The 23,735-nt window shown below is 39.9% G+C and overlaps 1 protein-coding gene across 12 annotated transcripts in view; it reads left to right on the top strand.

Annotated features, from left to right (window-relative positions):
• Nucleotides 1-23,735, top strand: part of tiam2a (TIAM Rac1 associated GEF 2a) — a 201,455-nt gene that overhangs the window by 174,275 nt on the left and 3,445 nt on the right. For all 12 annotated transcript variants that reach the window (XM_073927632.1, XM_073927634.1, XM_073927637.1 and 9 more), the window contains 10 exons: nucleotides 5,883-5,951; nucleotides 8,043-8,168; nucleotides 10,561-10,669; nucleotides 14,738-14,917; nucleotides 17,364-17,482; nucleotides 17,579-17,687; nucleotides 18,001-18,059; nucleotides 20,960-21,056; nucleotides 21,147-21,228; nucleotides 21,320-21,474. In XM_073927632.1, coding sequence (XP_073783733.1) covers nucleotides 5,883-5,951; nucleotides 8,043-8,168; nucleotides 10,561-10,669; nucleotides 14,738-14,917; nucleotides 17,364-17,482; nucleotides 17,579-17,687; nucleotides 18,001-18,059; nucleotides 20,960-21,056; nucleotides 21,147-21,228; nucleotides 21,320-21,474 — 1,105 coding nt within the window. The remainder of the gene's footprint in view (nucleotides 1-5,882; nucleotides 5,952-8,042; nucleotides 8,169-10,560; nucleotides 10,670-14,737; nucleotides 14,918-17,363; nucleotides 17,483-17,578; nucleotides 17,688-18,000; nucleotides 18,060-20,959; nucleotides 21,057-21,146; nucleotides 21,229-21,319; nucleotides 21,475-23,735) is intronic.

Consider the following 23,735-nt stretch of genomic DNA (forward strand, 5'->3'; position numbering starts at 1 on the left):
GTAAGAAAATTTCCCAGAATACGCCAGCCACAACGGCAGTATAGCTGAACCCGGAAGTAAGGAGATCCACAAATTAGTATTTTTTGTTATTATTACAAATTTTTTACAACAAACAAGCACTTGTTTTAATACATTCATAACCGCGTTCATGTTTTACCGTCATTCTTTAAAACAAAAAACCCTAAAATAAAAAAACACTTTTATTGTTTGTAGTATATTTTATTAGTTGTAATATAGTTGTAATATTTTATTAGTTGTAATATAGTTGTAATATTTTATTAGTTGTAATATAGTTGTAATATTTTATTAGTTGTAATATAGTTGTAATATTTTATTAGTTGTAATATAGTTGTAATATTTTATTAGTTGTAATATAGTTGTAATATTTTATTAGTTGTAATATAGTTGTAATATTTTATTAGTTGTAATATAGTTGTAATATTTTATTAGTTGTTATATAATTAACTTTCTGCAGAAGTAGTTGGTGTAGCACTTGTGATTTATTATTATTGTCAGTTATCATTACTGTTGTCCTTTCTTTCTTTTTACTTTCATTTTTACTATCATACATTAATAAGCATTGTTGTTACTCCCTACCTCTGACTGGTTTCTTTCTATATGTTTTCTTTATATCTGTGACACTTGCTTCATTTATTGACTGTTATTGTTCCTTATGTATGTACTCTGACCTGTCCACCAAGTTACCTTTACATGCATACACACACACACACACGCACACTCACGCACATACCAGTACCTGACTATATTGTTGTTGTTTTTGTTTTGTCTTTGTTTTGTTGCTTTGTATTTAATATTTGTTGATGTTTTCTTGTATTTGTATGATTTTTGCATATTCTAATAAAAATAAATAAATAAATAAATTTATTAATAAATAAATAAATAAATAAAATAAAAACCACTAAATTTTGCTATCTATAATCCACAATAATAACTCTTGTACAGTGGTCCCACAACATTCTGACACTCAGTGTAACTCGAATACCCTGTCAGTATTGTCTATTGGCTGGAAATGAGCTTTTTACAGTGTCTGCTGTGTGGGTGCGAAGAATGAACTGACAAACCTATTTTACAAACATTATTTGAAGCTCGTCTACCAGCCAAAAATTTTAATTCTGTTATTAATTACATGGTTTCCGCTACATTCATTCTTCTGTGGTGGGACGCCACACCAAAATTCATCCGGCCACGGCTACATTACAGCTTCTTATTCAAAATATTCAGTCATTTTTTAAATAGCGGGTTAAAATCGCACCGAAAATGTATGAAAAGGTAAGTGAATAATAGCAGCACAAACTTTTCTGTGACCGTAGCAGTGCTGTGCGTTCTGTTTAACCTTTTAAGGTGACGTGCTGACTGACTGACTGACAGGTGCGTGATGTGTGAGACCAGCAAACACGGCGTAGCTTTCAGTTATGATAAACAGTTTCCAAACGTATACTTTATTAATAGCTAAAGGTCTGTGGCTCTGCATATAATGACTTTATCTTGCTGGAGTTTATAGCCGTTTCACTTTACTTCAGGATGCATTAATGCCGCGGTCCGCTCCGCAAGTCTATCAGAGACATTCATAAATATTCCTAGCAAATCTAATAAATGTTGGAGACATACTCGCTACATAAACGCACTAAATCACACTTCAGCCGCGTTTATTTGAGGGCGCGCAAGAAAATCTGCATTTGATCAGCGTATATTTAAGGGCGCGCAAGAAGTTTTGTGCACGAGCAGAGGAAATCGGCGCTCAAGCAGAGATTGAAATGCTTGTCGGCTATTACATAAATGCCATCTCGACTGAATACTGCGCCCATGACATTTGTCAATGAAATAACGCCACATGTAGTGGTAGATCTGTGTAAAATGGCAGACAGAGTCTGCCGCCACAGCTGGAAAAAAATCCTAGAGGAAACACTGAATTACTCATATTCGTGTCGTTCCAATCCCCAGAGATCGTCATTCATTTTCATACCTGCCAACATTTCTACTAATACGACTGACGTTGCTATTACCACCCCTCAAATCCCACCCTCACAGAAATCAACAGCACATCTGGGTTCTATCATATGTTGCCAGATTGAGTAAAAACGCTTTGAGATTTTAATATTTCGTCAATTGTGTGAGGTGAAAAACTTCATACAAAGATCTTGCCAAACATGAACAAAAAGGTTTTTTTGAAACTATATCGGGCCATACAAATTACGGGAGAGAGAAATAATAAAATGGGAGGGTGGCAGGAGATGAGTGTGAAATAATCAATACTATCTCACAGCAATTTGTAACTTTTTGATTTAGTGACTTATTCGTATGAATTCGTATGATTTCAGTCATACAATTTAGTACGATCTCCCAATGATGGTTGGGTTTAGGGGTTGGGTTGGGTGCCATGCCTCTTTTAATCGAAAACCGTTCATTTTCATACAACTGAACTCGTACGAATTCAGACGAATTAGCCACCTAACTGACAAAATGTAAAATAGTTTTTTAAAAAATTATAATAAATTATTAAATAATAAAATAAAATATAAATATAATAAAATAAAATATAAAAATATTATTTAGCTTTTTATTTGTATAGCGCTTTACAATGTAGATTAATAAAATATAATTAAATAATTTGTTACTAATAATTTCCTCATGAGATAGGGTGGAAATACGAGAAACTCCTGAGAAAAATGAGTCTTGGGTGGTCATTTTTGGAATACATATCTAGATATTTTAGTTAGTCCCAGCTCGAGGTCCTTTGTCAATCCTTCCCCTCTCTTTCCTGTCTGTACTCGTCATTGTCCTGTCCATTAAAGAGCTCCTAAAATGTATTTTTGAAAATGACCTTCTATGCAGTGTGTAACACAGCTCTAGTGAATAAAAACATCCAGCTCAAGTTTAAATCTGAAAGTGCACCTTGTTTAAAATTATCAATTTTTAATAAAATATTCAACTCAGAGTTGTTTAAATGATTTGTCTGGATCTTTTGTCTGTTCGCACTGACTTCAACACGAAACAATACCAAATATGGCGGATCCGGTAAAACGTGAATGCGCCTTTCCCTTCAAACACTAGCAGAGAACGGGTGTGTGTGGGATTGATCATGACTGAAGATGAGTAAACACTATTGAGTGAACGTTCTGCTGATTAATGCAATAATTCACTAATGATGCATCAGCTGTTTGTTAAAGGAAGTATCAGAAAAGACTATTGATGTATGGAACTTTGTCGGTAATGTTACACAGTTCAGGGATCAGTTTCTTCCTCTATTTTTCAAGTGTACGTTAGTGTGATTAAAATGGTTGGCCTCCTAGTCTTCTCTAGCTTGCAAAACATGTATTTAATTGTGTTTTGTTACTTGTAACCGCTCCACGTGGCTTGTACTGTATCTGGTTAACTCTTTACGTTCACATATCGCGTCCAAAGCCTTGTTGAAAACGTGATGCATGCCGATTAGTTATCGATATAAATGCATTTGTGAGCTAAAAATAGTTCAGCTTTTGCCACTGTGTGCATTAATACTGAATTTGTGTCATTGTTTTATCTTATGATGAAGAATAGAGCAGTATGCTGCTGTTTAACTGCATTGCTTTAATGCACTCCTCCATTGGGCTCACACATACACTCTGCACTGACTATTTCAACCATGCGGACGTTTGTCTTTGTCTTGTATCAGTAAATCTTTATCATAAGTAAAAACAATGACACACTTTTAGTATTAATGCACACAGTGGCAAAAGCTGAACTATTTTAAGCTCACAAATGCATTTATATCGATAACTAATCGGCATGCATCACGTTTTCAACAAGGCTTTGGACGCGATATGTGAACGTAAAGAGTTAACCAGATACAGTACAAGCCACGTGGAGCGGTTACAACTAACAAAACACAACTAAATACATGTTTTGCAAGCTAGAGAAGACAAGGAGGCCAACCATTTTAATCACACTAACTTACACTTGAAAAATAGAGTCAAATGACGCTGTAAGGATCCAAAATATCAGACCATAAGAACTGTTATGGAATTTCATAAGACAAGATGCAATGTTCCAATGCATTTTCTAATCTGAGAAGTGATGAAGAAACCAACTGTTTCACTGTTCTATTCAAATCACTGTTGACAATGCAAACACAGGCTGGAGAAACAGAGCTACTCTACAGCAGGGGGTAATGCGAAGAAGTCACCCTTCTCCTTCCACTTAAACCCCCCTTCTTGATCCTTATGTTACCTTCTGATTAGAGCACATTTCACATAAAATGTTCAAGGTTTTAATATGGTGTATCTTGCAGCACTATATTCATGTTTGGTATCATTTTAAATGTCCCTGTGTGATTGGTAAAGTGGTCTTAATTTTACAGTAATATTTCACTGGTATATGTTGATTTGGTTTTTGACTTCTATAAGATCTTGATAAGATGCTCTCCCTCCTAAGAGATGGTTAAGTCCTCAAATTGACCAGGCCAGGGTTTCTGTGACACTTCTATTGTCTTGAATTTATGGCTGTTTGTTTTGACTTGAGTATATAAGGTAAGATGTGCTTTAGGACGGGGGGAGATCTTGTAAAAAGACACCCCATTGCAGCATCTCTGAGACTTATGCTGCAATGTATTTCTGTGGTCAGGTATGCATCTCTAACTCTTTGATTTATCTTTGATTAATGGATGTTATATTGTTAGTCTCATCTCTGAATTGGCTTCCTGATGATTTATTATGTAATTGGCAGAATACAATTTTACCTGACAAATAAAATGTTAAGTTTTGATTAATTCTGGAGTTTTGCGAATTCATTGTATCCAGTAGATTATGTGGAGTCTCGTTGCCCTTATCGTACGGCATAATCGAAATTGATTAATTGGCGCATTTGATTATTCGTAGCCATTGCGTGCCGATAACATGTAGACCTTTTAATCATTCGACCACTGGGAATAGCAAGTTGCACGGGCTTGGCTAAAATCTGTTTATTTAGGAAATTAGGTGAGCGTTAATGCAACCAGCCTATCTAAATATTAGTTAATCCTGCATCCTCTGACTATTTTCAGAGTGCCGACATATTGTCCGTGAGAAGAAACGCAAACCCGGAGCGTGGAACTCTGAGCGACGTAGGTCCCTAATGAACGTACAATTTAAAACAGTAGTTCTCAAACTTTTTTCCTCAAGTACCACCTCAGAAAAAAATTGTCTCTCCAAGTACCACCAAAATGAGCAGTATTGAAATACAATAGCGTAGTAGACCCAGTAAAGCAGCTACACCTCTGCACACTTAAAAAACGTGGTAGATTACCTCAGAAATATAGGCTATATGTCATATATGGCATATTAAATAGATCATTTTTGAAAAAAATTTTAATATGTGTAGCATGTACATGACGTATTTCATTCCTCCGAGTACCACTAGAAGGAGGCCTGTGTACCACTAATAGTACACGTACCACAGTTTGAGAACCACTGATTTAGAATATCGGACCTCAGAAAATATCAAAACTCCAAATTAAATCATAAATGATGAACGTGATCCGTTCTTACAATTAGAAATATAATTTAAATTTTAGGATCATTGAAATTAGAGTCAGATTGAATTCGGAGCTAAAAAACTAATATAAATACATTCTAATAAATAATAAAATTCTTTTCAGAAGCACTAGAAAAGGCTTACATGCATTAAACCTTCGACCATGCTGTTAGTTTCGTCATTGAGCTAATAGATGGACTCCTACAACGCCAAAATCAAAATATGACCTTCTATAATGTATAATAGGGGCTCTATAAAGGTGAAAACTCTTACTGCAAGAGAGATCTCATCATAAACCCTTTATTTATCTGCTGGCTGAAATCTAAACCATATGGAGGTGGATGATCATATTGTTCTCTGTTTCCTCCACACAGGACCTCAACTGCTTGTTTGAAATCTACCTGAAGCCCCTGCAAAAGGAGACCTTTCTCACTCAAGATGAGGTAAAGCCCCATATAGAGCTGCTTTTAAGAGGTCTGTGTTGGATTGCGCTGTCACAGTTATTCATAGCAGTAAGAAATCTGGGCTCATTGGCCGTAGATTGTGTGTTCTGACATTCCCCTCTACTGTGACTGATACTAAAGACTCGCCAGATTCCAGACTGCTGCCTAGTGAACTACAGATGACCCTGACGTGGCTCAGGATATCCCAGAGGAAAGATCTGTCAATATGTGCTGAGGACCGGGCCATATTAAAGCCCTGTTAATGGACACTAGAGCATGGCCTTGCACAAATTACACAAGGACTCAACATAAAGTGGCTTTAACGCTGCTTCTTAAGTAACTAGTGACAATGCGGGCGGCAATAAACATTTAGCAACAGGTCGGCAATAAAAGGAGTCTATGCTAGCACTGTTGAAATGCATTTAAAGAGACAGTTCATTCAAAAATGTCATCATTTACTCATCCTTCACTCGTCTCAAACCTTTATGGCAGAGGTGTCGAACTCATTTTAGCTCAGGGGCCACATGGAGGAAAATCTATTCCCAAGTGGGCCAAATCACGGTGTATATATAACTTAAAGGGCCATGAAACCCTCTCGTTTCAGCAGGGTGTTTTCACACCTCTACTTTGGAAAAAGTCAGAAAAGTGGGCGTGTCCAGCTCTGTTTAGGGGGGAGTGTCGGAGGAACTAAAGAGGCTTGGTGTGGGAGTGTCTATTTGGGCGCGCTGAATTTCAGAGTCAAAACACACAACCACAGCGGACAATGTGACTGTGTTTACATGGACATCTGTAGTCGAATTATTTGCCATATTATTAAATGGTGGACTTTAACTGCAGTTTGGCTCTTTCATTCAGGGAATTCATTCATGTCCCTCCCGACAAACGTAATATTTGATTAGAGGAGCTGCTCTAAGCGTGTATTTTTCATGCAATGTTTGATACCGCACGGCGAATGAGAGAAAAAAACCTCAGCATTTCCCAGAAACTTAGATGCACACGGCAGGTAGCGTCAGAAAGCCACGTGTGTTATTCCGGTCACAAAATCCAACACGAGGTTATAGTTTGGTTGTAACTGTTAGTGCTAACTTGTTTACACTCGGTGCAATAGTTTGTTTGATACGAATAAAATACGAACTGAATAAACAAAGAGCACTGGTCGCTCACTTACCAAATCTGTAGAGACAGAACAATCACCAGCAACTAGAACCGCGTCTTTATTAAGAGGAGACTAAAGCGAATCCGGATCTCAGCGTTTGCAGATGAGAACAGCTCTCAGGTAAACAATAATCCTCCTTAGACACGCAAGTTATTGTTGTCGCGCGTCGCGTACACTGTTAATCCACACGTGACTCTGAGCTCTCACAGAGAGAAAATGAAAACAAAACTTAACTGCAGCAAACTATAAAAGCAACACTTCACGCTTGTTTTGCCAACACAACGTGTCGTCTCTGCCGTCTACACTCTGACAGCAATGAATATTAATGAAGTTGCACAATAGAGCGCGCTGATTGGTTTGAACCAAGCCTTACTCATGCATTAATGCAACACACTGTAAGACGTAATAAGACACACTCTGGCACAGACGTCCAGTTTGCACGCTGTAATACACGCTATTTTGTCATAGCCGTGACGCAGCTTCAAAAATTCGTTTCAAACCGGAAGTACGAATTTGCTTGAAATAACGCAAAAACAACCAATTTACACTTTTTAGTGAAATATAGGTGTCCTAATAGTGTTTTTAGCAGTGTGGGACACATATACGACTGTCAAAAAAAAAATTTCACGTGCACAAAATAAAAATACGTATTTTAGAAACGTATTTTATGAAAACGTATTTTTATTTTGTGCACGTGAAATTTTTTTGTGAATATAAATAAATATTTTACGCACGTGAGTTTGGTTTTATGGACGTGAATTTGGCTACGCATGTGTACATCGTGTCTTTTGCGTGAATTATTATTGAGTCTATTCTGACTCCATATTAAAGTGTTGTAATACTGAATTGTACACTTTTTTGACATTGGCGTTGGTCAACACTTCAAAAAGTAACAGATTTGTACGTTTGTATTAAGTGTGGTTTTCTCCTCCTAGATGGAAAGCCTATTTGGCAGCCTTCCAGAGATGCTGGACTTCCAGAAAGTTTTCCTGCAGACCCTGGAAGAGAAGATTAGTTCCTCCCCCAACTTCAACACGTTCGAGACCCCTGTCCAATTCAAGGTGCGCATACTAAATGGTTTTATTTATTGTCAGTTGTGACCCTGAACCACAAATCCACTCTTATGTTGCACTGGTATATTTGGGCAATACCCCAAAGTACATTGCATGGGGAAAAATGATTAATTTTACTTTTGTGTCAAACATTATTAGAATATGAGGTGCAGATCATGCTTCAGGTAGACATTTTGAATATATCCTACAATAAATTGATCAAAACTCACTTTGTGCGTAGCATTATGCATTGCTGAGAACTTAAAATGTGATTTTCTATGAATTTAGATAGTTTTGAACCCTCAGAAATTCAAATAGTAATGTCTCGGCCAGGGGCGAGGCAGTCGCGCAGTGGGTAGCACGTTCGCCTCACAGCAAGAAGGTTGCTGGGTCGCTGGTTCGAACCTCGACTCAGTTGGCGTTTCTGTGTGGAGTTTGCATGTTCTCCCTGCCTTCGCGTGGGTTTCCTCCGGGTGCTCCGGTTTCCCCCACAGTCCAAAGACATGCGGTACAGGGGAATTGGGTAGGCTAAATTGTCCGTAGTGTATGAATGTGTGTGTGTGGATGTTTCCCAGAGATGGGTTGCGGCTGGAAGGGCATCCGCTGCATAAAAACTTGCTGGATAAGTTGGCGGTTCATTCCGCTGTGGCGATCCCGGATAAGGGACTAAGCCGACAAGAAAATTAATGAATGAAAAATGAATGTCTCGGCCAGATATTTTCCTTATCTAACAAAGCACACATCAATGGGAAACTTATTTAAATCACTTTTTCACAGTTTCAATTGACTGGAACTTTATCTACGTTTAGCTGCTTTGACACAATCTACATTGTAAAAGCTCTTTAGAAATAAGGATTATATTGAATTGAACTTATGACTTGTTTTGTGGTCCAGGGTCACAAATATTAATATTTATATATTCCACCAGTTTTTTTCAAGCAATTGATCACTCCAAAATTACAATTATGTCCTTTTTTACGATGCGGGAAATAAGTATTGAACACGCCTTGTTTATTTATTTTTTTGTTTTTTTGTAAATAATTTTTCTAAAGGAGCTGTTGACATGGAGTTGAAGCAGAATTTGGTAAAAACCCAAACAATGCAAACAGAAGAATAAAACAGAACTAAAAAAATCTGAAAAATTGTTCTGTGTAAATATAACAATGACATGACGAAAGGTGAAAGAGCTGAACTATTGTAATTATTTATAAGGCTGTTTTTGGTGAAGCAGCTTAAAGACGCCTCTCATATGGAGAACTAAGTCACATGTTTGTCACAGACTTCAACAGAGTGGTCAAATCTTGATGGTTCTGTGGGTCTCGTCTTTCAAACCTGAGCATTATTTTGTATATTCTATTGGATTCGGGTCAGGTGATTGGCTTGGCCATTCCACAGCTTGATTTTCTTTCTCTGAAAGCATTTGAGAGTTTCCTTGGCTGTGTTTTGGATCATTATCTTGCTGAAATGTCCACCCATTATCTTGATGATGTAGATGTTGGACTGAACAGCTAATATTGAGTTACACTGATGAAGGGCAGAGGGCTGCTGAAGAACTACTGAGAGATTTCAGCTGCTGACTGGGCTTTTACTGCCTTTCCACACTTCCCTTTCTTCATGTGTTCAATACTTTTAATGTCATTTTATTACACGGAACTTCATTTGAGAGCTAGTTTTGCGTATCGCTTTGGCTGTCATCAACATCTAGTGAAAATGTCAACTCAACAGCACCTTTAGAAATGTTTTCTAAGAAAAATGGTGACTAATTTTCTTCCAGGAAACACAAAATGAGGTGTTTTCATGAGATGTTGCTTCTGTATTTTAAGAGGATGTTGTGATTAGAGTCTCCAAAAAAAGATAATTAATTAATCAATAAAGAAAAATTGATTTGAATCACTAATAATGGCAATTGTTGTTATTAATAATGAAAAATAAAATAAAACCTCATACAAATAACAAAATTAATTAAGTTAAAATTTGACTTCTAAACCTGAAAGCTAGTTTTAATATGAATGAAATAGTGTTAGAGTGTAAACAATAAAATATAAACAAACCAAAAAAGATTTCACATGCCAAGTTTGAATATGTGCAAATTTTAGTTTGATTTCTGCACTGGCTGAGGGCAGGATATTTGGTTAATTACAGCTTATGAAAAAAAAACAAATCAAATGTAAGTAATTTGTGTGCATTTCAGAGCCTTGTATTTGTTGTATATATTATGGAAAAGGTCAGCTCAGATATGTTCTCTGAAGATATGTAAATTTGAGCTCTGTGAAATAAACTTAAACAGGATTTTGGATGTAAGTAACTGATGAAATGTTTAGTGTGAATTGTAGCTTGTAGAGATTCTGACTCATGGTGAATCATCGCTGTCGCTCCATCTTTTGCTTTTTTTTTTCTCCAGAAGCTGCTCTTCTCTCTGGGTGGCTCATTTCTGTATTATGCGGAGCACTTCAAACTGTACAGCGGCTTCTGCGCCAACCATATTAAAGTGCAGAAGGTTCTGGAACGAGGTACAGCACATAACTCCCTTCACATTGTAGAGCAGCTAAATATTACAAGGTTACTAATAATGTTGAGGGGCGAACCAGTGGGGCAGTAGGTAGTGCTGCCGCCTCACAGCAAGAAGGTTGCTGGTTCGATCCTCGGCTCAGTTGACGTTTCTGTGGGGAGTTTGCATGTTCTCCCTGCGTTCGTGTGGGTTTCCTCCGGATGCTCCGGTTTCCCCCACAGTCCAAAGACATGTGGTACAGGTGAATTGGGTAGGCTAAATTGTCCGTAGTGTATGAGTGTGTGTGTGGATGTTTCCCAGAGATGGGCTGCGGCTGTCTTCCGGTAGCATTAAAGCCATGTGTTATAGTCATGTAATAGGAGCTTGATGAATAAGGGAAGGATAAGCAAAAGCCCCTTTCACAATTACCGGCAATTTTCCGGAAAGGTCTGTCCTTTCAAGTCCTTTTTGTAAATGCCGGTAAATTCGTTCTGGCTATTTTCCGGAAAGAGAAGTTGTAACATTACCGGTAATTTGCCGGAATGCTGCGCTGTGTGAATGCCGAAGGAAGATTGCCGGAAAGAGCGTGTGTACGTCTAGAACGTGCTGATGTGAGACGTCTGCTTTAGCCAATCAGAAAAGTCAGACGCGTTGATGTCCGCACGGTTTATGAGAATAAAAGCCTTTGAATATTTTTCTAGACACATTTAGCTGCTAGAAGTTAGTCAGATCACGTTTTTATGTTCTTCTTAATGCCAACTGTGTAAATAATCATCTATAAGATGCTTATGATAAGCCGTTGTTTGTTTACCTTTAAGCTTTGCGTGTGCCTGTGAGACAGCCTGTGAGCGCCTGCACACGCACATATTATGAACATCTCGACATGCGAAAGTGATCCTGCGAAAGTTGTTCACAATATTGATCATCCACAGAGTTTGTAATTTAGTCAAATGTTTACAAATACAAGCGCAGCCGTTTAAAGCTCATTTGTGGTGAATGATGTCAGAATTTACCGGTATTTTGGAATGGATGTGTGAATGCTCTTTTCTGGAAAAATTCCGTAACTTTCTCGCCTGTGTGAACAGCGCTTTTTTGAATATACCGGTAAAGTCGTTCGGGAAATTTTCCAGATATTTACCGGTATCACTGTGTGAAAGAGGCTAATGACACAAAAGCCCCAATCAGGTAGCGAATCTTGGCAGCTCCGCCTCTGTTTTCAGATGTCTCCGTTTTCCCTCATCCACACTGAGACAGAGCAGCAGCGTTTCAGAATGAAAACGGCCTCTCTAGCGTTTTCCAAAACGCTCCGCTTTCGGTGCTCGAAAACTCTGGCGTAGTGTGGACGGATGCCGTAACTTATGCGTTTTCAAACTAAAACGCATCAGTGTAAACGGGGCCTAATCCGCTTGTTAAGTGTGACGTCACGCGAAGCGGCTTCCGGATCCAAGCGCTCTATTCAACTGAATGAGGAGATTCATGAAATGGTAATAATAAACGTTTACAAAGCGATTTAATGCTTTCGAAAATCACGATCGCAGTATATATGTCCTTGCCTAATATCCAATTGCCAGAAAGTGATTCATTTTTTTATAAATTGTTAAATTTTTGGTATTTGTTATGCAGCAAGCCCAGAGATTGGTGTGTATATTATGACTTTATATAAAATTAACTTTAATGTGCGATAGGAATAAAACGCGATCATAAACAAATGATTTGTCCACTCAAATGAATGGCGGCTTGGACCCGGAAACAGTATACATACGTCACAAACACGTCACCACTTAACAAGCGGATACTCCCTCACTCACTTTCCTTGGGCTTAATCCCTGCTTTATCAGTGGTCACAACAGCGGAGTGAACTGCAAATTACTCTAGCGTATTTTTAATGCTGCTGATGCCCTTCCAGCACTGAGCGTGCACTAACTCATGAACCCAAACACTGAGGGAGGAACCAGAGAAAACTCACACAAACACAGAGAATATGCTATCTCCACACAGCCGATGACTTCTTGCTATGAGGCGACAGTGCTAACCACTGAGCCACCCCTTAATGTCGCAACAGCAAAAGCTATTGTTGGTTTATCTTTTTCATCATATCCTACAGATGAATTAAAACCTAATTTATGCGGGCACCATTAGCCTGGTGTTCCACTGCAGGCACCCTGCCCAGCTAGAAAGGAATGCGAAGCTGCCCTGCATTCAAAGTGAAGTCTACCTTTTTAATTCATCCCATTAGAAGATGAGGGCAATCTCGGAGCCGCCACACAAGCAGCACTTTAATGGCTATCAAAAACAAACATGCTCTGTTTAACCACTGTGGGGTGAGGACATCAAACGCAGCGCTAGCACAGCGGACGCAACGACGGGAGCGTTAGCGTAGCGTCTGTCAGCGGTGCTTGTAATTATATATTCTCACACACGGCTTCTGTTGTGCCAAGGTTTCCGCTTGCAAAGTGAAAACGACTTTTTGTGTCGACTTGTTAATTGCCTGCCAATTGCTCCCTGAAGTGTCAATCCATCTGGGGCGAGGAGTGCCTCAATTACCGCTCTAATAGCTCCTCTTGATTTGAACGACACCGCAAGTGATAATGTCTCCTTCTGCGTGCTGTGGAGGCGGTGGCTTTTAACTCCTCTCACTGACACACATTTCAGTCAACTGTCACAAGAGTTATGATGTACACTCACCGGCCACTTTATTAGGTACACCTGTCCTACTGCTTGATAATGCAAATGTCTAATCTGCCAATCACATGGAACTCTATGCATTTAAGGCAAGGCAAGGCAAGTTTATTTATATAGCACATTTCATACACAGTGGCAATTCAAAGTGCTTTACATAGAAAAGAAACAAGTAAAATAAAAACAAAATAATAAAAATGACTTTAGGCATGTAGACATGGTCAAGACGATCTGCTGCAGTTCAAACTAAGCATCAGAATGGGGAAGAAAGAGGATTTAAGTGATTTTTAAATGTGGCATGGCTGTTGGTGCCAGACGGGCTGGTCTGAGTATTTCAGAAACTGCTGATCTACTGGGATTTTCACGCACAACCATCTCAAGGGTTTACAGAGAATGGTCTAAAAAAGAGAAAACACAACAGATTGGCATTTTAGATGGGCTACAGCAGCAGAAGACCACACTGGGTGCCACTCCTGTCAGCTAAGAACAGGAAACTGAGGCTACAATTTACACAGACTCACCAAATCTGGACAATTGAAGATTGGAGAAACGTTGCCTGGACTGATGGTTCTCCATTTCTGCTGCGACATTCGGATGGTCGGGCCACAATTTGGTGTCAACAACATGAAAGCATGGACCCATCCTGCCTTGTGTCAACAGTTCAGGCAGATAGTGGTAGTGTAATGGTGTGGGGGATATTTTTTTGCCACACTTTGGGCCCATTAGGACCGATTGAGCATCGTGTCAACCCCACAGCCTACCCGAGTATTGTTGCTGACCATGTCCATCCCTTCATGACCACAGTGTACCCATCTTCTGATGACTATTTCCAGCAGGATGAAGCACCATGTCATAAAGCGTGAATCATCTCAGACTGGTTTCCTGAACATGACGATGAGTTCACTGTTCTCAAATGGCCTCCACAGTCACCAGATCTCAATCCAATAGAGCACCATTGGGATGTGCAATCCAATAGAGCACCATTGGGATGTGGTGGAACGGGAGATTCACATCATGGATGTGCAGCCGACAAATCTGCTGCAACTGTGTGATGCTATCATGTTAATATGAAGCAAAATCTCTGTGGAATATTTCCAGTACCTTGTTGAATCCATGTCACAAAGGATTAAGGCAGTTTTGAAGGCAAAAGGGGGTCCAACCCAGAACTAGTAAGGTGTACCTAATAAAGTGGCCGGTGAGTGTAGTTGCTCCACGCTGGTCTTTGTGTTGTTCATTGTCTGCATTTATACCGCAGTGCTTCTAATGAGGTGTCAGGCAGCCTGTGCTGCCTCCTTGTGGATGTATTTCATGCCCTGTCTGCATTGCCTAAAGCCATTTACCTGCAGCAAAAGACTGCTATTTTTGGCTCAGTGGGTGGTGCGGGCATTTATCATTCGTCTTTTCTTTCCAGCTAAAACAGATCGATCTTTTAAAGAGTTCCTCGATGCTAGGAACCCGACCAAGCAGCACTCAACCACGCTAGAGTCCTACCTGATCAAACCAGTGCAGAGAGTGCTGAAATACCCCCTGCTGCTCCGCGAGCTGGTGTCTCTGACGGACACGGACAGTGAGGAGCACTACCACCTCACAGGTACACACACACACACACACAGCAGCAGCTGCTCATTTTACTTACTGTCTACATCAGGGATGGGCACACTCTGTCCTGGGGGGCTGGTGTCCTGCATTGTTTTGCTCCAACTCTAATCAACACTCCTGCTCGTAGCTTTCTAGAGATCTTGAAGGGACTGATTAGAGATGTGTCTGATTAGAGTGGAAGCAAAACTCTGCTTAAGGACCGAGTTTGCCCATCCTGGTCTAAATCACAACAAAATCATCACTTCCTGATTACTAGCGCCAAATATCAACAGTAGAGAGGGAAATTACTGCGGTAGGAGAAGCTGCATCAATCTTTTCTTTATTTATTAAATGACTCTCAGAAGACTATGAATGTGAATTGGAGGTGCTGCTTTCGGAGATAGATCGGAGAAAAACTGTTTTTTGCAAGTTTGTTCTCCGGAATTAATAACAAAAGAAAAAAATAGAGTGGGAGAGTGATGCGGTTAATACAGTTCGGTCTGAACATCCCACTGTTTGGATTTAAAAAAGAGATAGTGAAATGTATAGGTGCAAAATGTTTTAATACTTTTGCCAGTCTGAGTGGCACAGCTAGTAAAACACATGTCATCATGTTTTGACATGTTCGAGCATGAACTCGGTTCGAATCCAGCGTCTGCTGAATTCATTTAATACCTGCTAGATGAACCGGTCTCATACAGCTGCCATTACACAGCTCAGACACTTTGTAGAGAGCAATTTAACACAACTAGGAGTCCTCTAGGATTCGCCAATGGAAATATAACAGGCACGCACAAAAAATGTGCATACGCCAACCATAAAGCTGGCGTGGAGCTGCGCACATTCCCACGTTCAGTTCATTGTTAGTAAATCCAAACGTGAGCGATTCTGAGCGTGAAACCTGGCGTACGCAAAGTTTTTGTGCGTACGCAGCGTTGATACATGAGGCCTCAGATGTTTTACAGTGTGCTCAGCCGGCTGGTTTGGCATACTGGAATTTGTTTGCTAAAAGTGTTTCCATCGTAGTGTATGCGCATCTTTTCTTATCGAATAAAAAGTAAAAAAACTCAGTTTTGCGCATATGATTTTTATTCGTATTTTTTTAAATTCATGAGCATCTTGGCATTTCCATCAACCATTTTTTATGCGCATCTCTAAAATGAGCATAAATGTAGGTGGATGGAAACCTAGCTATTGAGAAGAGGTCGCTTGCCGATTTCTAGAAATCTAATTAATTTTATTTAACTATTAGAATGACCATATTTAATCCATAATCTACTGAAGAACTAAACAGCAGTTAATAGTAACATTGTTGACATGTTAATAATGGGCGACGCAATGGCGCAGTAAGTAGTGCTGTCGCCTTACAGCAAGAAGGTCGAAACTCAGTTAAGTTGGCGTTTCTGTGTGGAGTTTGCATGTTCTCCCTGCGTTCGCGTGGGTTTCCCCCACAGTCCAAAGACATGCGGTACAGGTGAATTGGGTAGGCTAAATTGTCCGTAGTGTGTGTATGTGTATGTCTCCCAGAGGTGGGTTGCGGCTGGAAGGGCATCCGCTGCGTAAAAACGTGCTGAATAAGTTGGCGATTCATTCCGCTGTGGCGACCCCGAATTAATAAAGAGACTAAGCCGACAAGAAAATGAATGAATGTATGTTAATAATAAAAAATAAACATCATGCAAATAAAAAGTCATCAGCCTTTCAATTTTTTATATTTATTTATTTTGCGACCCCTGGGGTGATTACATTATATTAAAGACACAGCAATAGTGTCAGATTCAGCACACTGATTTTATAGCACCAGGCTGAACTTTCGGACACCATCACGACACTCACGTTCATTGTGTGTCTGCTGGTTTGTTTACTTGCGGGAGTTTCATTTGCATTTTCCCGCACGTGAACTCTGACCAATCGAAAAGCAGTTTAGGAAATATGTTCAACAACATCTGGCCAATGAGTGATGTGAATTTTGTCAGATGACTGCATTTTGGTTCTTTTCAGTCCGGACCAAAGCAATCAGTGTGGTGTGAAAACAACCCAAAATCGGCAGAAAACGCAACAACGCATCATTTGTTGCACTTGTTCCCGACCAAATGAACCGAACCACAGATGTATGCTTTTTGGGTTTATTTTGAAACACAAAAGTATAGCTTTGTGTGATTACAGTTGAATCACTGAAGTCACATGGAATGTTTTGCCGATGCTTTTTGGATCATTCTCTTGACTTTGAACATCTTGAGATTGTCTTTGGAGGATAAGGGAGCTCTCGGATTTCATCTAAAATAGCTTAATTTGTGATAGCATGTTGTTTCAGCAGCTCAGTGTGGAAATGTGTCCTTTAAAATTCCTTTTATTGTGTGCTTCCCAATCTGAATTGACTGAAGATGTGTATTTTTGGGTGAACTGAAAGCTTAGGCGTATACTCCAGGTCTCTGCTTACTTTTGTGTTCTTCTTACAGAGGCGCTTAAGGAAATGGAAAAGGTCGCAAGCCATATAAACGAAATGCAGAAGATCTACGAAGACTACGGTGCAGTGTTTGACCAGCTGGTGGCAGAGCAAAGTGGCACAGAGAAAGAGGTACAGCTGTATATACAGTGTGAAAGCACTGGAGTAATACCCTGATTTAACTGGATACGGGCTCGTCATCTGTCACTCTTCTACTTCTCCTGTTAGGTCACAGAGATATCTATGGGACAGTTCCTCATGCATTCCTCTGTGATCTGGCTCAACCCGTTCCCATCGTTGGGCCGTATGAAAAAGGATCCCGAGCTGACTGTTTTTGGTAATGAAACCATTACGTTCGTTCTCATATAATCATATGCCAAAATAAATGTTTTATTCTCTACTTTCTCTGTTGGTCATTTTTAGGTTCATTTTTCAACAAATGCCCATATATTACCTCAAACAAACACCGAATATTAGTTCTTTTGTGATGCGGCACTGATCTTGTACTGTACACTGAGCTTTTTATAGCTTTGTGAAAGCATGTTGGACTGATTTCAGAGAGATTGGCAGCCATTCTGCAGCCTCAAAGCAAAGAATTTTGTCACATGAACACGTGTTGGACTCATAGTATCTCTGATTTGTCTCCTTAGTTTTTAAGAGAGCCGTGATACTGCTGTACCGGGAGAACAACAAGGTGAGGAAGAAGATGGTAAGTGTCTTTTTCATTTGGATCTTTGGTAACACTTTATTTTGATGGTCCATTTGAGTGTTACCGTACGTTCACACCGAAAGTGGCGAGAGCGTCCAAGGTCGCTCTGGCCGCCCTGGCGACAACGCTGTCTGCCTTCAGCTCCTGCGGCGAGAGCGTCAAAACTCGCTACATTGATCTCATATTTAAAGGAGCCGTTGCAGCATATCAGTTACATTCCTGCATAAAACATGTTTCTAGCGTGAAAATGTTGCGCACTTCTTATCAAATTCATACAACAATGAAAAATCAAGTTGCGTGTGGTGTGGCTTTGCTCTATTTATACAATATGTGTCCATATGTCTGAAATAGCAGCAGTACTGTTTTGTACTGTCACATCGCGTGAGATTCCCGCTTTTTAAAGATAAATTTATATAACATTAATGAACATCAGTAACTCGCCAGTAACTTATTTAATGTATGTTCCTGTAGGAAAAAATTGTAAATAATTGGAAATCCGGCAACCGCAATAATCAAACCCTTGGGAACAACTGTGGTCGGAACTAAAGTTCACAGGTCTGTGTTCCCTGAACTGCTATCAATCGATGGACGTCTTCATTCTGATTGCTTGCCGCCGAACCGCGTCATAGCTCATTACCATAAAGTTGACTTCATTTCAACTCTCCTCGACGCTCACGCCGGCTAAGACGCGCCGCGCTGCTCCTCGCCGCCTTTCGCCGCCGGCTCTCATTGAAAATGAATGATTTCCGGCTACTTTGACGCTCTCGCCGCTTTCGGTGTGAACGTACGGTTAGACTGTCTGCTTGATATCTGCTGATACTGCTCCTTCAACAGACTTCATTCATTCATTTTCTTTTCGGCTTAGTCCCTTTATTAATCTGGGGTCGCCACCGCGGAAAGAACCGCCAACTTATCCAGCACGTTTTATGCAGCGGATGCCCTTCCAGCTGCAACCCATCTCTGGGAAACATTCATACACACACATACACTACAGACAATTTAGCCTACCCAATTCACCTATAGCACATGTCTTTGGGGAAACCAGAGCACCAGGAGGTAACCCACACGAACAAGGGGAGAACATGCAAACTCCACACAGAAACGCCAACTGAGCCAGCCGAGGCTGGACCCTAGACATTTAACTGACTATAAGAACTTACACTAACCCTAATCTCAACCTCAACCTTAATTCAGCAAGCGGACCATCAATAATAAAGTGCGACCACATCTGTTTACTCGAGCAGTTCCTTAAAGGAGTTCCACTCCACTTTTTTTTGGGAAATAGGCTCATTTTACAAGTCTCCTAGAGTTAAATAGCTGAGTTTTACCATTATGGAATTCATTCAGCTTATCTTCGGCTCTGGTGGGAGCCTGAATCTTTGAATGAATCGGAGTGCTTTGATTACATGACTACTTTGAAAATCATGCAGTCTGAACTCGGCATTAGACCATTAGCATCTCGCTCAAAAGCCAGTTATGCCGAGTTCAGACTGCATGATTCTTAAAGTAGTCGTGTCATGGATGTTTTATGTTTTTTGTGTTTTTTATATATATATATATATATATATATATATATATATGTATATGTATATATATATATATATATATATATATATATGTATATATATGTATATATATATATATATATGTATATATATATATATATATATATATATATATATATATATATATATATACACACATACATATACATGCCAGGGGGTAAGCATAAATCAAATATAAATATACATATGTAATAATCAAATAACTACATTGTAGAGTTCAAAAAGTTTTAACGTGCGTAGGGCTTTCTTATTTAGAGAGTCTCTGATACTACTAATATATAAGCATAATTCCGTCATCAACACCTTATAGTTGGGTTTCTTAATGGTAAATTTACATTTATAATTGTAAAATTTTGTTAGCAATTAATAAATTGATTAAATAAAAACATTTTTCCTCTTGAATAGGGTACATAGAAATGCCAAAAAGTACATGTTCCCACAACAATGATAGAGGTTTAGAACACTGTAATTTGAGGGCGAGGCAGTAGCGCAGTATGGAGTGCTGTCGCCTCACAGCAAGAAGGTCACTGGGTCGCTGGTTCGAACCTCTGCTCAGTTGGTGTTTCAGTGTGGAGTTTGCATGTTCTTCCTGCATTCACGTGGGTTTCCTCCGGGTGCTCCGGTTTCCCCCACAGTCCAAAGACATGCGGTACAGGTGAATTGGGTAGGCTAAATTGTCCGTAGTGTATGAGTGTGTGCGTGAATGTGTGTTTCCCAGAGATGGGTTGCGGCTGGAAGGGCATCCGCTGCGTAAAAAACTTGCTGGATAAGTTGGTGGTTCATTCTGCTGTGGCGACCCCAGATTAATAAAGGGTCGACAAGAAAATGAATGAATGAACACTGTAATTTGTTATTAATAAATTTTTGCACCTCACTCCATAAGTTGACTGAGTATGCACAGTGCCAAAATAGGTGTAAAGTGTGTCATTCTTCTTATACTATATGTGAAGCACCACCATGTCGAAATGAATTGCCCCAAGGGGATTAATAAAGTTTTAAAATAAACTTATTACTCACATGCACGAGCACCAATTTGCCAGCGATTTCTCAAAAACTGTCGGCGAGTCAAAATCAGGGCTAAAATCATGCAGTCTGGACTCGGCATTACACTCATATATAAAACTCGACTATTCTGTGGTTAAATTGTGTACTAGGACGGACATAAAATTAAACGTTGCGATTTTCTAGGAGGTCGATATTACTTGGAACTATACTTACATTGTTGTGTAATAATCAAGGAACTTTTCTGCCGTACTATAACAACAGCATTGTAATAATTATTGAAATAAAATGTGTTTAAAGATCCATAAATGGTGTCAATATTTTGTTTGGAAGGTGACTTCAAGATCAGCCCACGGAGATCAGGATTCATTCAAGTTTCGCTGGCTCATTCCCCTGTCAGCGCTACAGGTCAGACTGGGCAACACTGCAGGTAAGAGACGCATCTGGCATGTTTGAGTTTATAGAGATGCTAGTAATCAACAGGTGTAAATAAATCTTTGCTTTTCGATGTTGCCTGAAGACACAGACTGCCTCTGGGAGCTGATTCACACCAAATCACAAAAGGAGGGCAGGCCTGAGACGGTGTTCCAGTTGTGCAGCAGGTAGGAGTTACCTACTTGGTCTTTTCAAAAATGAAGTGTCCCATTTTATTCCATATAGAGCTTACCATTTTTTATGTTGTGTCATTTGCAGCACACCAGAGTGCAAAGTGAATATCATCAAGGTGATGCGCTCCATCTTGCGGGAGAACCTGCGTCGAAACATGCAAAGGGTTGAACAGTCTGAGAGAACCTGTAAAAAGCGGCTTACTCCCCTTCGGAAAAGCCTGCCAGCTTCGGCTAGGATAGGTCAGTGTGGTCTTCCCTTTACTTGCACATCTGATACTCTTGAAGCTGTGGTCAAGAAAGCCATAACCTGACTTTAACAGCAAAACATGTTAAACTTCATAGCAATCAACTGACTTTACAAAACCACACACTGGATCTCTATATCCACCAAACAAAACAGATGTTGCATTTCAGCTCTGATGTAATTGAGAATGTTGTTTCAACTTCAGTTTATTATTGTGGAAAAATCAATTTTAGCTTTTTGTATCAGGTTGTTGAAAACGTAAATATACTCAGCGGCCACTTTATTAGGTACACCTTACTAGTTCTGGGATGGACTTCCTTTTGCCTTCAGAACTGCCTTAATCCTTCGGGCATATATTCAACAAGGTACTGGAAATATTCCTCAGAGATGTTGCTCCATATTGACATGATAGCATCACACAGTTGCTGTAGATTTGTCGGCTGCACATCCATGATGTGAATCTCCCGTTCCACCACATCCCAATGGTGCTCTATTATATTGAGATCTGGTGACTGTGGAGGCCATTTGAGAACAGTGAACTCATTGCCATGTTCATGAAACCAGTCTGAGATGATTCACACTATGACATTATCCTGCGTTATCCTGCTGGAAGCAGCCATCAGAACATGGATACACTGTGGTCATAGAGGGATGGACATGGTCAGTAACAATACTCAGGTAGGCTGTGGCATTAACACGATGCTCAATTGGTATTAATGGGCCCAAAGTGTGCCAAGAAAATATCCCCTACACTATTACACCACCAGTACCAGCCTGAACCGTTGATACAAGACAGGGTGGATCCATGCTTGCTGTTCTTAGCTGACGGGAGCGGCACCCGGTGTGGTCTTCTGCTGCTGTAGCCCATCTGCCTCAAGGTTGGACGTGTTGTGTGTTCAGAGTTGCTCTTCTGCAGACCTCTAATGAGTGGTTATTTGAGTTTCTGTTGTCTTTCTATCAGCTGAACCAGTCTGGGCATTCTCATCTGACCTCTGGCATCAACAAGGCATTTATGCTCACAGCTCATCTGCCGCTCACTAGATATTTTGTTTCAGACCATTCTCTGTAAACCCTAGAGACGGTTGTGAGTGAAAATCCCAGTAGATCAGCAGTTTCTGAAATACTCAGACCAGCCTGTCTGGCACCAACAACCATGCCACATTTAAAATCACTTAACTCCCCTTTCTACCCCATTCTGATGCTCAGATTGAACTGCAGCAGATCGTCTTGACTATGTCTACATGCCTAAATGCATTGAGTTGCTGCCATGTGATTGGCAAATTAGAAACTTGTGTTAAGGAGCAGTTGGACAGGTGTAAGTAATAAAGTTGTGTATAACAGCAGAAGATGACGAAAAAAGGGAATATCTATGAACAATTTGTACAGTTGACAATGTTGAAAAATGAACACTTTACACGTCAATGTTTTTGTTAAAATGTATTTTGGCTGCTTGTCAACATTTTCATTATTTAGCTTAAGGCGCAGATCTGTTGAGATAGACACTGTAGCCCATTCAGCATGCTTTATATTCTGAATTAAACCAAATGATCCACATATTATTTGATGAAGTCAATATATACACGGGCCTCTTGGTTGAAGCCCAGAAAACTTTTGCTTCTAGAGTTTTTATTTAATTAAGAAAAACAGATGGACATTTAAAATCTAATTCTATAAAGACCTTCGTCTGAGTTAACGTTTTTCGGTTCTCACATCAGGAACAAACATCAATTTACTAGATGCGCTATACCACAGGTGTCAAAGCCAGTTCCTGTAAGGCCGCAGCTCTGCACTGTTTAGCTTTAACTCTATTTTAACACGCATGATCAAACTAATTAAGTCCTTCAGGCTTGTTTGAAACCTACACGTGAAGCTGTGGTCACACTGGGCTTTTTCTCCCGTAGACTTCCATTCATATGCACGCGAATGCGTCAGACCGGAAACGCAGGGTTATGCGTTAAGTTTCGCAGGTTGCTGTGGTGCAAAGTTCAAGCTTGGTGAACTCTGACCTGCGAAATCGCATCACTTGACTGCGTGAGACCAGTCGAGGATCAAAACATGACCTCTCTGGACACAAATTTAAAACATGGAGCAATCGCTCGCTTTTTAAAATGTCAAATAAGCTTGTTAAATCCCGCCTCTTTTCGCAGCGCCGCACGACAGAATTTCGCACACACAAACTCTAGTGCGACCGTAGCTTAAGTGTGTTGAAGCAGGGTTGAAACTAAACTGTCCAGGAACTGGATTTGACATCTGTGCT

This window comes from Danio rerio, chromosome 17 (genome assembly GCF_049306965.1).
Source record: "Danio rerio strain Tuebingen ecotype United States chromosome 17, GRCz12tu, whole genome shotgun sequence".
Lineage (NCBI taxonomy): Eukaryota > Metazoa > Chordata > Actinopteri > Cypriniformes > Danionidae > Danio > Danio rerio.